Raw genomic sequence first — 15,568 nt, 5'->3', positions numbered from 1 at the left:
GTGTGGGTACCCATGGCTGTGCCACGCATTTGTTAATATACCTTCACTTTGAGTTAGGATAAATTTTAATGATGTGTATGAGGAATGATGTAGTGAATTTTAAGTGTGAAGGACATTGGGAAACAGTGTTCAGTAGTGGTAAGACCATGGGCATGACAGATGTTGGTGTGTAGGGAGGTGGTGCCAACAATGATGAGTGGGGATCCAGGAGGTAAATGGGTGGGGATGGTAGAGTGTTAGTGAAAAAAGTGGTTGGTATCTTTGACATGGGAGGCTAGGTTATGGTCCATAGCTTGGAGGTGTTGGTCAATGGGGGCTGAAATTCTTTTAGTGGGGGTGAAATAACCAGCTGCAGTGGGATGTACAGGGTTATTGGGTTTATGGATTTTGGGGAACAGGTAGAAAGTGGGTATGAGGTGTGTCATAGGGGTGAGGAGGGAAACTGATGCAGGAGAGAGGTTCTGGAAAGGGCCTAAGGCTTTAAGCAGGGATTGGAGGTTATGTTCGACTTCTGGGGAGGGAATCACTCTGGCAGAGTTTATTGGTGAAGTAGTCAGATAATTGGCAGGGGCCTTCTGCCAGGTGGTCACTGCATTTCATAACAGTGAACGCACCTGCACTTTTCTCACCTTTGTTCCTATTTATTCATAGAAGTTCCCCATATAGGTGCGTAACTGACTTGAGAGAGTATTCACAGTTTCAGTGGATTACAGTAATGACTTCTAATTTTCAGACTAATGTGAAAGAATATGACCTATTATGTAACAGTGGCTTCGTTCTTCTTTATTGTTCCCCTTTGTTTATATTGTTTATGAAAGAGCAAATTATAATTTTAATGTTGTTCAATACAAAATTTAGTTTTACAAATGTACAACTTTAATTTACAACATTTATTGAATTATTGTGTACTAATATAATACACATCTGCTTTCATTTTAGCTTTTGTCAAAAGTGAGAGACCGTCAAAATTTCCGAATTTGCAGATAAAGTATGTTCGAGGCTTAGATCCCATAATAAAACTAATGGATAAAGATGGAAACGTGAAAGAGGTAGGTTTATAATTGTGTTATATCTGTTATACTAAATTGTAATCAAATCTGTGCAATTGTAATGTGCATATATTTCAGCAAATGCTCACATATTGGAATTATCCATGTAAAGTTAATTGTAGAAGATATTGTAAACCTATTGTTACTGGAGAAAATCAGGCACGGGTAATAGAAAATTATTTTGAGTGCAGGAAACTGTCACATTTCATGCTATAATGACTACTTGGTAAAACAAAAGTATTGTGGATAATTATCGTATATGTAGGAAAGAATCAGCAAAACACTGTTATGCGTTTGCTTCTTCATAAACACACATTTTAGTAAGCAGTTAAACTACGTACAAATAAATCACATATAGTAATAGCTGCTGACTCTTCTGGAAATATGCAAAATGAAAACTTCTGGAGGCAGATACCTCTTTAGTGATACAGTGTGTTTTGCTGCTCACTGTTGGACCCTGAGTGACAAATCCTTCGCATATGTCAATGAGTAGGAATGTGTCTGGTCCTGGGCACCAGGACCCCAGGAAACTGCTGCCATGGCAGGTATCCTTTGCTATGGCTGACGGTGTACGTGGGGATATCATCTGACCTGAATGAATGGTATTAGGATGGGCAATCTGCAGTGAAATGGATCAATTTCACCCATACCGAAGGTGGAACAACATAGGTGTCTCGTTAGGAAGAAAGCAAGATTCCAATGCAGGGATCTACAATCACACAGTGATCCCATCTTTTTGCCATGCTGTGGCATGAGAAAGAGGCAAGAAGAAATGGAGGTACACAATTTGACCAGTTCAGAAATGAAGAAAAATCTCTTGCCTTGTAGATGTGATGGGTTCTATATGTTCTCCTATCTGCACATATTGTAACAATTTTTTGCACAATGGGATATTCTGGCTCTTACTGCAAAATGTCATTAACATCTATCATCATCATGGAAGCCTGAATATGAGACATGTTATTTCATAAAAATGTCAAGTTGCACTACGGGTTAGGCCCGATTGTATTGGAAAATGCTGAGTTGTGGGATTGGTCCATGTTCCAAGATGTTAATTTATGTGTACCCTTTAACAGTTTTCTGTGCAAATAAATATGAGTCAGGTATTGTTATTTAATTTTGGATAATTAAATTTAGTCTCCAGTGGCAGCACAAAGTGTTTTGATTCCTTTTGGTCATTGAGCTCATTGGGATCTCCAAGTAAGTGATTTATTCTAGCAAGTACACCAAAAGCAAAATTAATTTCAGAAAACTGTAAAATTATAAGTAGATGGATGACTGGTCATCGCTTCCCTTCAGGAGTCAAAATTTCAAGCACTGCCAATACAAATTTTTAAAAGTAGAAAGAAAGAAAAGTACTCAGTTCTCCATGTTCCTTCCTCGGGCAAAAAAGATAGATTTCAGAGGAAGCTTGTAAAGGAGGGAAAGTCACTCCTGCCAAATATAGAAGGGGATGCACTTGGTTCACGGACACAGAGATGGAGACGATATAAAGAAGAGCAGTGTGTGTTGTCATTGGCTTGTTTAGTGAATACGAGAGTGCTACAAAGGTACTCGTCAAACTCCAGTGGTAGGTGCTGCAAGATGTGTTGTGCATCACAAATTATGAGCGTATGTTGTGAGAAAAGTTGGGCAATGTATTGCTTCTGACAACATACAGCTCACAAAATTATCATTCCTGGATAAAAGAAGAAAAATTAGCATTCGTATGAAGGTTTGCCGACAAGTGTTCTTGCCACAAAGTGTTCTTGCCACAAAGTGCTCTTGCCACAAAGTGCTCACAATGTAAACAGGATTGTGGTGAAATGATAGTGGTACCAAAGTACCCTCCACAGCCAATCACGCCGTGATTTGTGGAGTGTGGTTTAGATATTTGGCCATCTATTTAGTAACAATGTAATTTTGCAGGCATTCTAGCAGTCCCTCAGTCGGTCCATAAAGCACCACTAGGGTCGGTGTTGTCGGTGCATGTGCGACTAGGACTGTTTGAATATACATGTTAACAGTTTATGGTCTGTATAGATGGTGAAATCTCATTTCTATCTGTGGTCAGAAGTATATGATGGCTTCATACACAGTGAGAAGTCCTCAGTCATAAGCTCTCCACCTTTTTGGCAGTGGTGACTGTTTATGAGAATGAAAGGCTAGCTGTTCCAGCTGTTATTGTAATATGGCATCTACAGCTGTTGGGTTTGCATGAGCCACAGTCACTAAGGGTGCATCAAGCTTAAGATGCACCAGAAGTGGAGCTTTCACCATGTGATGTTTTGTAGGGTCAAAGCGGAGCTCATTTCCTCAATCTACTGCACCAGAGAGTTTCCTTTAATCCCACATCCAGAAAGTGCTGCAGTTAACGGTTCATGCCGCTATGTGCTGCTCCACGGGAGATGATGTTGATAAAAATTTAGCATCCTGAGTAAGTGACGTATCTCCATGGTGGTGCTTGGCTTCTGTATTCATAGAATAGCTTCATCGTTTTCCAGTAGGGGAAGGGAGCCAGAAGATTACGATCGAGAAAATCGACTTCAGGTTTCCTGGATACATAGTAACTATGATCAAAATGATACTGTACTATTCCAACATTTTGAACATCTCAGAGAGGTGTTGTTGACCTCCTTCAATGGTCGAAAAGTAAAGATATCTTCAAGGTACACAAGGCCTCAATCAATCTTTGCCAGGTTTGAGCTGCATTGTGTAAATCAGAGATCATAAACATGCTGTCGAACAACCCCAGAATGGTGTAATAATTGCTGGTTTTGGTGTGTCTTCTTCTGCCACCAGTACACTGAAGATCGTTGCATGATAATCTTGCAGCAATGAAACTGGGTAATGGTCTGGGACAATCCTTGCATTAAGCACTCTATAATCGGCGCATGGATGCCATACTTCACTCTTCTTAGGAACCAGGTGCAGCGGAGACAACTGGATCACTTGGCGGGATATTACCTTCTTTTAACATGGTAGCAAACTCGCCCTTAGCTAATGCCAGGTGATCTGGATCCAAACATGTAGGCTGGGTCATTCCACATCAAAACATGCAATAATTCAAGGATTTGTAACCCTATCTCAGATTTTCACAAAACATTTCACATTTGCTTATATTTATAACATAGGAACTTCAGTAAAATCTTTTTTGTCTCAGACTAAAACTTTATTTTATATCGAGTTTTAAATGTGTTGATACTGTGATATCTGGGCTCTGCAAGAATGGAACTTGTCTACATAAACGCCCATAACTCAGGTGTTATGAAGCTTTTGATTTGGAATTTCTTTCAGAAGTTAAGTAAGCCATATAGTTAACACACACCGAGTTATTGAAGCAGTAAAGTTACAAAGAATTTTTTTTTTTTAAATGTTAATTTACGTCAATTTCGAAGATGTCGAAAAATGCTTATATCACATTTCTCCAACCTGCTAGGAACCTGATTTTAGTCTTAAGCCCCTAGATTGCAACCTTTCTAATAAAGAAAAAAATTTTAATGGGTCTTCTGCTTATTGGCACACACATCTGAAATCAAAATACTTTTTGCTGTGATGAAAAGGGTCATTTTAAGTAAGTTCATCCAGTCACTGTCTCACTGCCTCAGATGCAAGGATATCAAATTAGTATATTTAAGTATAACTCATTCTAGGCAGTCAAGTTAACTTTAAGTGTGAAAACTTATTTCCTTTCATTTGACTAATTCATTAATTTTTCTAAGACTGTAATATATGAGTTGTGTGTTCAGCCAGTCACCTGTTCACAGTGATAAAAAAGTGTTTTTAGGCAGCAGTAGCTTGTTTGAAACCTTTATGGGCATGGAAAAAATGCAAAAATTTATGAAATTCATTGTTGAGATTAAATGGCATGCAGTAGTTAGTCAATTTGGCCTCAGTTGCTCTCTGTCTTTCTGTGAGACAGGTCATATCTTTGTGATGCGACCCTATCATTCCACTTGTATAAAGTATGTTTTAAGTTAATTGGTTCTCAGTTAATTGCAGTATAAAATGTGAATTCATGCACTGTTGGAAAATTACTAAAAACACAGTGTCATTTGACAAGTATACCTTAGTAAGAATTCTACAAAAAATAAGAGCTAAGTGAAGACCAACAAGATTTGATATTTCTGTGATCCAATATAAGCTTTCCACAAGATCTAGAAAGTGCTACTGTATATGGAAATCACAGGTGGTATTGCTTAAAAGTTTTTGAAACTCATCAAAGAACTTGTTGTGATCCTTTAAAAAAACAGACACACAGCTTTTTTCTTTGAGATCAGTTTGGTAGTCTTTGTCTAAAACATGAAGTGCTAAAAGAATCTGTAAAACCAGGTCAAAAACTGTGCACAACATGTCGTAAGATTTGTGAACAGGAAACTGACATCAGCGATAGAAATGAAAGTGATGCAGATGATCCAGAGGTGACATTTCATGAATCATTACTAAAAAATCAAAGTATTGAGGATGCAAATAAAACTTTACATGATTTGGTGTGCTCTCCCTGAAAACTTCACTCCATTCCAAATCATAGCAAGGCTTCAGATGTCAAAAAGAAGCTAGAAAAGTTAATCATGTTTTGAAAAGAAAATGAGCTTACAAATATGCTGAGTTAGCCAGTGGATGAACACAGATCATAGGGTGGAATTGGTAAGGCAGTCTAAAACTGTTGATGAATACATAGACTTGTTGGTAACAAAATTACAAGCACTTAAACCTCACTCATTTATATCTAAGTCTCTTATCCCTAAATGTCAAATCCATTGCTTCTATCTATCTATCTATATCCGAATCCCGCTCCAGCTACTGCTGGGTCTGGGTGCTGACGAGTCCTCTCCATTTGGCTCGGTCCTCCCACCACTTTTCTTCCTCCACTTGCTGCCAGGTCACACCTCTCCTTTCAACAGATATTCTCACTCCCATTTTCCACCGTGTTCTTGGGCGCCCTTTAAGTCTTTTCCCATCCATCTTTAGTTCTTCCATAATTTTGGGGTGTCTCTGCCCATGCATCCTCTTAACATGCCCATACCATCTTAATCTCTTTCTTTCAATTTCTACTCTCATACTTTCTTGTTTGAGGTCCTTTCTAATCTCTACATTCCTTACTCTGTCCATTCTTGTTTTTCCCTTAACTGCTCTGAGAAATTTCATTTCCCCTGCTTGCAGTCTGCTCCAGTCCCTTTCTTTCATTGTCCATGTTTCTCCACCATAGGTGACAATAGGGAAGTAATAATTCTTATACATCAGGAGTTTTGCTCCTTCTGAAATTTCATTATTCCAAATCAGATGTTTTATTGTTTGGTAGAAATTGCCTCCCTTCTGTAACCTCCTATTTATTTCGTTAGTTATTCTTCCATCCCTAGATATTTCACTCCCTAAATAAGTGAAACTTTGTACCACTTTGAGGGGTTCTCCATTCAAGGTAATATTTCCATTGATTCCTTTCTCTCTTCCAAATACCATTACTTCACTCTTATCTTTATTTTTAATCCATACCTTTTCATTATTTCCTTCCGCGCATCAAGCTGTAACTGTACATCTACCTCTTTATCACCCCATATTACCATATCATCTGCAAAAATCATCTTTTTGTCTTTTTCTTTTACTATATCTTTAACTGCCCTATTCATTCCCTCCATCACAACATTAAAAAGCGCAGGAGATAGAATACTTCCTTGCTTAAGTCCTTGTCTTATTTCGAAGTATTCAGAGTTCCCCAATGGTGTTCTAATTCTACAATTGTGGCCTCTGTACATTGTCTTTATAACATAATGTATCCATCTTCTATATCTATCTTCTTCAGTTCTTCCCAGAGTCTTTCCCTGTCAACTGAGTCATATGCCTTTTCTATGTCTATAAAAACCATTATCACCCTTTTGTTATACTCCCAACTTTTTTCCATCAGTTGACGGATAGAAAATATCAGGTCGATTGTGCTCCTTCCTTTCCTAAACCCATGCTGTTCTTCACTCAGCTCCTTTTCTATCTTTTCACTTATTCGATTTAGTAAAATTCTTTCAAAAATCTTGGCTGTATGACTCATGAGGGTTATTCCTCTGTAGTTTTTACAAAGTCTTTTATTGCCTTTCTTGAAGATGGGAACAATGTCTCCTGTTCTCCAGTCGCCAGGTATTTTACTATTTCTCCACACGCTTGATAGTACTCTATACAGCCACTGCATTCCCACTGGACCTGCTGCTCTTATCATGTCCACTGATACTTCATCAGGTCCTAGGGCTTTCCCCCCATTCATCTTCTTCACAGCTTTTTCCATTTCTTCCTGTGTAATTGTCCTAATTCTGCTTCCCAACTTCTCTCAATTTCTCCATTATTTGTTGTTTCCTCATGTACCTGCTCCTCAGTGTTTAACAGCTTCTTAAAATGTTCTTTCCAGAGATCTTTTATATTCCCTGGATCTTCAATAATGGTACCGTCCTCTGTTTCCATCTTTACTGGTACTTCAGAAGCCTGCCTTTTATTTTTCATCATTTTATAGAACATTTTCTTATTGCTCTTCACATCTTCTTCAAGTTTTTTTGTAAACTCTTCCCATGCCTTTTTCTTTGCTGTTTCCACTATTTCTTTGCACTTCTTCGCACTTCTTCTTTTCCTCTATATATCTTTTATGGTCTTCGTCATTTTTAGTTTTCCACCATTTTCTCCATGCTCCATTTTTTCTTCTAACTGCTTGGATTGTGGTATCACCCCACCAACTTGTCTGTCTTATTTTTTCCTTTCCAGATGTTCTGCCACATACTTTTTGTGCTGCTTCGACTAAAGTGTCTTTGAATAAACTCCATTCTTTTTCTACATCGCAGAAAACTTCTTTTGGAAATTTTTGTATTATTAATTCTCTGTACTTCTCAGCACATTCACTCTCCTTCAATTTCCAATCCCGTATCCTCATCACTTTCTTCTGTTTTCTATTTTTCACACACTGATTCATTTTCCATTGTCCCACCAGTAATCTATGGTCTCCATCTGCACTCACACTTGGAATTACCTTCACATTTGTTACTTTCTCTCCCCATTCCCTATCTACTAGAATATAATCAATTACACTCTTCGTTCTTCCATCCCAACTGTATCTGGTGATAACATGACTTTCTCTCTTCATAAACCAGCTGTTTGCTATTTTCATTCCATTCCTCTGGCACAAATCCAGGAGTCTTTCCCCTTCTTCATTTCTACCTCCATATCCAAAACATCCCAATACTTGCTCAAATCCCTTTCTGTCTTTGCCTACCTGTGCATTAAAATCTCCCATCACTATATTAGCACTCTCTTTATGGTTTTCTAACAAATTTTCAAAGTCCATCTTCTCTTCTTCGCTACATCCCACTTGAGGTGCATAAATCTGGATTACTTTTAGTGTTTCTTTTTGGAATCTCAGGTTTAAGATTATGATCCTGTCTGATATATATCTCACATTTTCAATACAGCTTTGTACATTCTTATTCACCATCACTGCCACACCATTTCTTCCAGACCTGTTATTCCCACTCCAGTACAGTTTTCCTCCTCCTCTCAAATTCTTCTCACCTTTTCCCTTCCACTTTGTTTCGCTTAATCCCAATATATCTAACTTCCTCTCTGTCAGTACATCTGTCATTTCTTCCATTTTTCCATTGAGGATTAATATATTAAGGGTGCCAATATTTAGGTTATTTTTTAGTCCAGTTGGTTTCATCTTCTTGTACTGATGAATATCATCAGGTCTCCCATCATTTGCACCAGTACTTGAAGAAGCAGTGGGGTCAAATCCTGAGTGGTTCGTTCCGAGGCTCGTCTGTGTTTTGAAAGCAATATATGCGGACTTTCCTACTGGCTTGCTAGGCCTAACACAAGGAAGGATTTTCTGTTGGGGTTGTCTCCCTTAGCCTTTGGAGTTTCTCCTCCACCACAAGGCAGTGGTTCCATTCTCATTTAATCCCCAGAATGGAGGGTTGCCTCATCTGCCAGCTACGCCATTCCGAAGTCTTCCTTCTCCGCCGTCGCTGCCATTAAGGTCTTCACCCGTAACCCTGGGCATGGGTTCCGTGTTATACCCCACGGGATTGGGTCCCTGCCTGAACTCAGCCATCCGAGCACTCCGGCCTACTGGAGTGTAGGATGCCCACCCCCGCGACGTGGACGCGCCAGACAGGAATTACCCCAGTGGCGGAATAGGGAAGGGCACCCTACCTCCCTGGAGTCAGGTTAATGATTGTGTATGGTGCCACAATCAAAGGGCTCCATTGCTTCTCTGCACATCAAATCATATTTTCCTTCTTTCTCTAATGTCTGTATCGTGTCGCACTTTTGTCAGCCATTTCTCCTTTTCTTTTTCTGTCTCCCTTCTTAATTCGTTATTTAACCTCCTGTAGTTGCACTTCCCTTCTTCAGTATTTACAGTTTTCCATTTCCTGCAATCGTCCATCTTGATTATCATATCTGGTGTTACACATTCTTTCTTTATTTTTTTCCTTTCCTTGACTCCAAGCATTTCCTTAGCTGTCTTTTTTATCCAGTTTTTAAAATGATCCCATCTTCCTCCTGTGCATTCCGTTTCCTGTCCTTTCATCATTATTTTACAATATGCATTCTCTAATTTTTCACTATTGCCTTTGATATCTTTTGTTGAAAAGAGAAACAACAATGGACTAAAGGAAGTAGAGGCAGCAGACAGTAAAATGGTGCATGAACCCCAAGAAATAATGAGAAGATGGGAAGAATATATATAATGGCTGTACGCTGCAGACAGCCAACAAAGTGAAGACGACCTCGGGATATAAGAAGAAGATAAAGTTGCAGATGATGACAAAGGAAATGCAATACTAACTAGTGAGATTGAAGAATCTATGAAGGAGATGAAAAATGGAAAGGCAATGGGAATTGATGAGATTCCTGCGGAACTGTTACTCATTGGAGAAAGAAGGGAAAAGGGAGCTGATTGAATTGTGTAATCAAACATACATGACAGGAAAATGGCCAAAGAACTTTACAGAATGTGTCTTAATACCTATGGAAAAGAAAAAGAACAGCAAAAAGTGTGAGGAACATAGAACAGTGAGCCTGATATCGCATGCAGCCAAAATCTTGCTGAGGACACTCAACAGAAGGTTATATGGAAAGTTGAATTGTGTAATAGGAGATGAACAATTTTGTTTCAGGCGAGGAGTGGGAACTAGAGATGCCATTGGGCTACTGAGAGTGATAGGGGAGAGGTACATGGAGAAGAAAAGGAAGTTGTATATTATGTTCATGGATCTTGAGAAGGCTTTTGACTGTGTCAGATGGGACAAACTGATGGAAATTCTAAGAAAACAGTGAGTCGACTGGAGGGATAGAAGGCTAATTAGAAATTTATATTTGAACCACAGAGCAAGAGTAGGAATAGGTGGTGTGATGAGTGAAGAAATTGAACTGGGAAGAGGTGTAAGACAAGGTTGTTGTTTATCACCAACACTGTTCAGTATATATCTGGAGGAAATTATTAGTGAAAGTTTTGGTGGAGGGAGAGGAGTTTGTATAGGGGGTCGGAGAGTGGAGTGTATAAGATTTGCAGATGACATGGTTGTGATGGCAGAGTGTGCAAGAGAGATGGAACAAATGTTAGATGATTCTAAACACAAAATTAGAAGAATGTGGAATGAAGATTAACAAGAAGAAAATGAAAAGCATGGTAATTGGAGGAAAGGGGAGAAAATGCCATATGAAAATAGGGGGAGAGGAAATAGAGCAAGTGAATAACTTCAATTACTTGGGAAGTGAATTAATGTATGATATGTATTGCTTAACAGAAATTAGGAAAAGAATTTCAAATGCAAAAGGAGGATTCAAGAGGAAACAAATTACTTTGTGGACCACTAAACAAAGATCTGAGGAAAAGAATTGCGAAATGTTGCTTCTGGAGCATTGCACTATATGGTGTGGAGACCTGGACATTGAGGAAGGAAGATGAAAGAAGATTGGAGGCACTAGAGATGTGGATGTGGAGAAGAGAGAAAACAGAATTGGATTGGACATTGTTTGAGGAGGTACTGTTTATTGAAGGAAGGAATAAAAGGAATGGTGGAGGGAAAAGGGGAAGAGGAAAAAGAAGATATCAAATGCTGGACAATATCAAAGGAGACAAATATTCAGAAATGAAAAGACTGGCTATGGACAGACAAAAGTGGAAGAGGCTTAACCTATGACAAGACATGCCATAAGGCAGAATACCACACTACTATTACTACTATATCTAAGTGTCAGTCAAAATAATTGAAAAAAATTGAAAGAAAATCTATCCCTGGAAAAAGCAATTCTGTTAATGGACTATACTGAAAGCTACAGTTTTGTAATCCAGAGTGAAATTCAGGGTTGCCACTGGACAAGAAGTAACGGCTCAATCCATCCCCTGTGTGTCTGTGTGGTAAATGAAGAAAGTAAATTGGTGACTGTGAACCACAGCTTTATAAGTGATGATATGGAACATGATATATGATTTGTTAATGCCGTCCAGAAAGAAATGGTTAAGTGGCTGGCAGAGCATTACCCACAAGTGAAGAAAGTGCATTATTTCACTGATGGATGTGCTGCTCAATATAAGAATAGAAAAAGCTTTAAAAATTTTTGTGAGCATAAAAACAGATTTTTCTGTTGAGGCTGAGCACTCCTTTTTTGCCACTAGCCACACTCTTGTGTGCAATGGTTTGGGAGAACTATAAAATATACATTGAGAAGAGCTAGTCTTCAACTGGGTGGATGAAACACAAATAACAACTGCATCTAGTGTTTACGATTTCTGCAAAGCTAATATTGACAAATGTTTTTTTCACTTCTTAGAGAAAATCAATGTAGATTTCTTACACGAGAACCTTGAGAAGAGATTTTTGACAAACTGCTCAATACCTGGTGCCAGGAATTTTCACCATTCACACTACTTTCTCGTGATTCTTTAGAGATTAGAAAAGTACCTTCTTCTGAAAAGCCTTCCTTGATATTTTCATTCAATGAAAATGTCCCACAGTGGACATGCACTCGTCCTCAACAAAATTCTTTTGTGGCAGTTGTACATGATGACAGGTGGTACTTGCCTTCATCAGAAATGCCTGTGGTGAAGGAGGATACGTTGAACTACTTTTTCTCCATGCACTTGGCCCAGTAGTGTCATTCTTTTGGCCTGAGAAGGAAGACTCTTGTTTTGTGCCTTTGGAAAACATTTTATGTGCTGTTGGTGTGCCTAAATCAACACAATTAGGCAGAATGTATTACTTTAATAAAAAAAGATATGTAGTTAACAGATTATAATTTGTTACAGTAGATTAAAACAGAGATGCTCTTAAGAAGTTTCATTCATAGTTTCAGGGATCTTCACTGCTGAACATGCACATTTGAAATTAACATTAGTGTGGCTAGAATAATTGTTGTTTAAAGATGCTAAATATAGTCAACACATGTTATGAAAATGTTTCAATTTTTGTTGTTGTTGTTGTTGTTGTCTGAAGTAACGCAATCCAAATGACAAAGTTTAGTTGCAGCATTTATGTTTGTAAAAATTTCCATTTTTTCCCCTCAGACTACATGAAGCATCAGGAGAATTTTATTTATTTATCATATGGCAATACAGACAATAAGAAAGAACAGACAAATCACTACTATAACAAACATTAATAATTGCAAACAAACATCACTAGTATAACAAAGTTTAAGGATTACAAACAAACACCAAGTCTATTAATATAATGTATCGACTCTGGAGTTGCGAGCAGGAAGTCTTCGGGGCTCCCATTATAGGCTTTTCTGGAACACTCTTCAACAATGTGGCTGATGGTCTGATTTTCTCCGCAGCCACGCTGAGGGGATGGTATTTTATCCCATTTATACAGGGAGTAAGCACATCTGCCGTGAGTTCGAATCCTATTTAAAATTTTGCATTGACTATTGCCATGTAGAAAGTAAAAAGTAGAAAAATTTTCATGAAAATCTGAAGCAGTTGGTGGCAGGTGTGGATGATCTTACTTAGAATTTTTTTTCCCCACAACACAAAGTATTGTGATTTCAGATTTATTTGTATGTCCATTTCTAGAAAACCTATTAACAACTTTATTTTTATTGCAGTGTGTACTATGTTGGGAATTATTTAAGACCAATTATAAGCTACCACCAGGTTGGAAAAATGTGATATAAGCATTTTTCAATGTGTGTCTACTTTTTCCGGAAATTGGAAAGTGACACATATATATATATATATATATATATATATATTTTTTGTATTGTTCTTCGTAACTTTGCTGCTTAAATAATTACATGTCTTTGTGCCATTGTTAAATTATGAAAAAAAAAATCCGAATCAAAAGCTCCATAAACATCTGAGCTATGGGCATTTATGTAGATAAGTACCATTTTGAATTGGCATTCTTGCAGAGCCCTGTTATCAGAATATCACTACATTTAAAATTCAATATAAAACAAAAGGTTTTGCTCTGAGAACAAAAAGATTTTGCACAAGTTCTAATGTCACAAGTATAAGCAAATGTGCAAAGTTTCATGAAAATCTGAGATGATGAGTGACATAACCTGCGTGATTTTACCCAGCCTACATATACTAGAGGGCTGTTTGTTGTTTCAATAAAAATGCACTTAGTCCTTCGATTGCATCAGTTTAATGCTGTGTGTGGTCATGCTGCTGTCAAACCTGATTGCAGTCAAGCCAGTCAAACTGTCCACAAGTCAAGAATTCATAACATTCGGCATCAGCTGTTAATATGCCAGGAAATCCATGCCGTTAATTGGCTCTGAGACATTGATGACAGTTAAGTTCTGGATCAATGTTTGGTGTAGTCTCAAATCAAATTCCATCTGTAGAGTTCAATATGTTGATATTGTGGAATTGTTAGCAGCCAACAAACAGAATGTGGTTCATTGCTGGGAGTGATGTACAGAGGTCTATGGTAGTGTGCTTGAACAGAACCTGTATCTAACAAATATTTTAGTCCAGACCTCCTGTCACTAACAAACAGGCAATGTGATCGTGCTATTTTGTCTTCTTGCATGACCATTTCTCAGATGTGGACTTCTTGTGAAGCAGCTACTCTTCAGAGGAGCTCAGTTTTTAGTGTCCTGTAAGATTCTTCCACTGGCAATGCAGTTATCATTTAGAACTTCCGCAACATAATAATGGCCTAGTTGGCTCAATACCAAGGTAAACATCATTTAATCCATGGTAACTCCTGCATAATTAAAACTTGTCTGTACTTAAGGGAACCATAGTGTGGGATTGTGTGGCCAGAATGGAGTCTCTTTGCCTCTTGTAATCATCTCCTTGTGTAGTTCTTTAGGCTTGGATCATGTCAGGGTTACTAGTTGTCAGTACAGCTGTGATTGGGACTGTTGGACTTTGTTAGATGTGTATCTTCCAAGCCTGTTACTTTGTGTAAATTATCTACTCACTGAATTATGTAGAACAATAATGTTATTTATCAGAACAGTGAACAGTTGCATTCAGTGACTTGTTGCTGCAACATCATCTGTGATGGCATGCACAATTTCCATTGGCAAATGAAACCAATACAGCAGATGATGGCTGATGACAATAACTTTTGTCGCTATAGTGTGTACCAGTTGTGTTATGCACAAAAATCATTGCAGGTGGTCCCCTACACTAAGCTATCAAACACAGAATATGTGAAAAGTGCAACATGTGACTAATAGAAAAATGCATTTGCTCTAAGAATTAACTTATTATTCAAGAACTATAGGACAACTTGTTTTCAATTTTTTTAATAACTAGTGCCAGTGGAAATGTAATGAAACATTACAGTCATCAGACTGCATACTATAACTTAAACACATAGACACAGACAGACCCAAATCACAGTTTGTAAGTCAACTGAAGGAACAAAATTAAAAAGGTGAAGGGTGGGAGGACGTTAACACTGTTGCTAAATATTAAAACTTTGGTTTAATAAACTTTATACTGATGTCATAAACAGACTATTTCAAATATAAAAATATGCAGGTTATAGTTATGGCATGTTTTAGGAAATGTAAACAATTAAAAATATTTGTTATTGAGGTACTATGAGTACCTACTTAAGTGTCGTGGTTTTGGTCTGTGTTCTTTCTCTTGCATTGTAGTTATGATGCTAGGTAGTGCAAGTGTGTTGTCTGTTGCAGCAAGGTTTTCTTTTTCAGACTTGTATCTATTGGACGTCTCTGTCTAATTTATTGAACAAGGAACTCAGATAGAAATTGTTTTTTAGATACCTCAAGTTACTCATTTAGACCACAGTGGAGGAAATTGTGTGTTTGCAAATTTCAAATTCTTCTAGGAGTTTTATTTTATTGCCTTTGTTGGTGGTATATAATACCTTTAATGTTAGAAACAGTGTATCCATGTTGATCCATGAGAATGGCGAATGCAGATTTACTTAAACGTTTTAGTCTAAATACATCCTTGTGTTCACAATTTCTTATATTAAAGCATCTGCTGGGCTGACAAAGATGAAAGTTCCCCCCAGGGGGTCCACAACTCTTCTTGTGGATATGTGCGTAGCGAGCACAGGACCCCGAGCTAA

The 15,568-nt window shown here is 37.9% G+C and overlaps 1 protein-coding gene across 1 annotated transcript in view; it reads left to right on the top strand.

Annotated features, from left to right (window-relative positions):
* Nucleotides 1-15,568, top strand: part of LOC126187548 (selenoprotein F) — a 69,357-nt gene that overhangs the window by 32,435 nt on the left and 21,354 nt on the right. Inside the window, exon 4 of the mRNA XM_049928699.1 lies at nucleotides 940-1,049. Coding sequence (XP_049784656.1) covers nucleotides 940-1,049 — 110 coding nt within the window. The remainder of the gene's footprint in view (nucleotides 1-939; nucleotides 1,050-15,568) is intronic.

Source organism: Schistocerca cancellata, chromosome 5 (genome assembly GCF_023864275.1).
Source record: "Schistocerca cancellata isolate TAMUIC-IGC-003103 chromosome 5, iqSchCanc2.1, whole genome shotgun sequence".
NCBI classification, from domain to species: domain Eukaryota; kingdom Metazoa; phylum Arthropoda; class Insecta; order Orthoptera; family Acrididae; genus Schistocerca; species Schistocerca cancellata.
The sequence above is the reverse complement of the archived record's forward strand: the minus strand, read 5'-3'. Positions and strand labels throughout refer to the sequence as shown.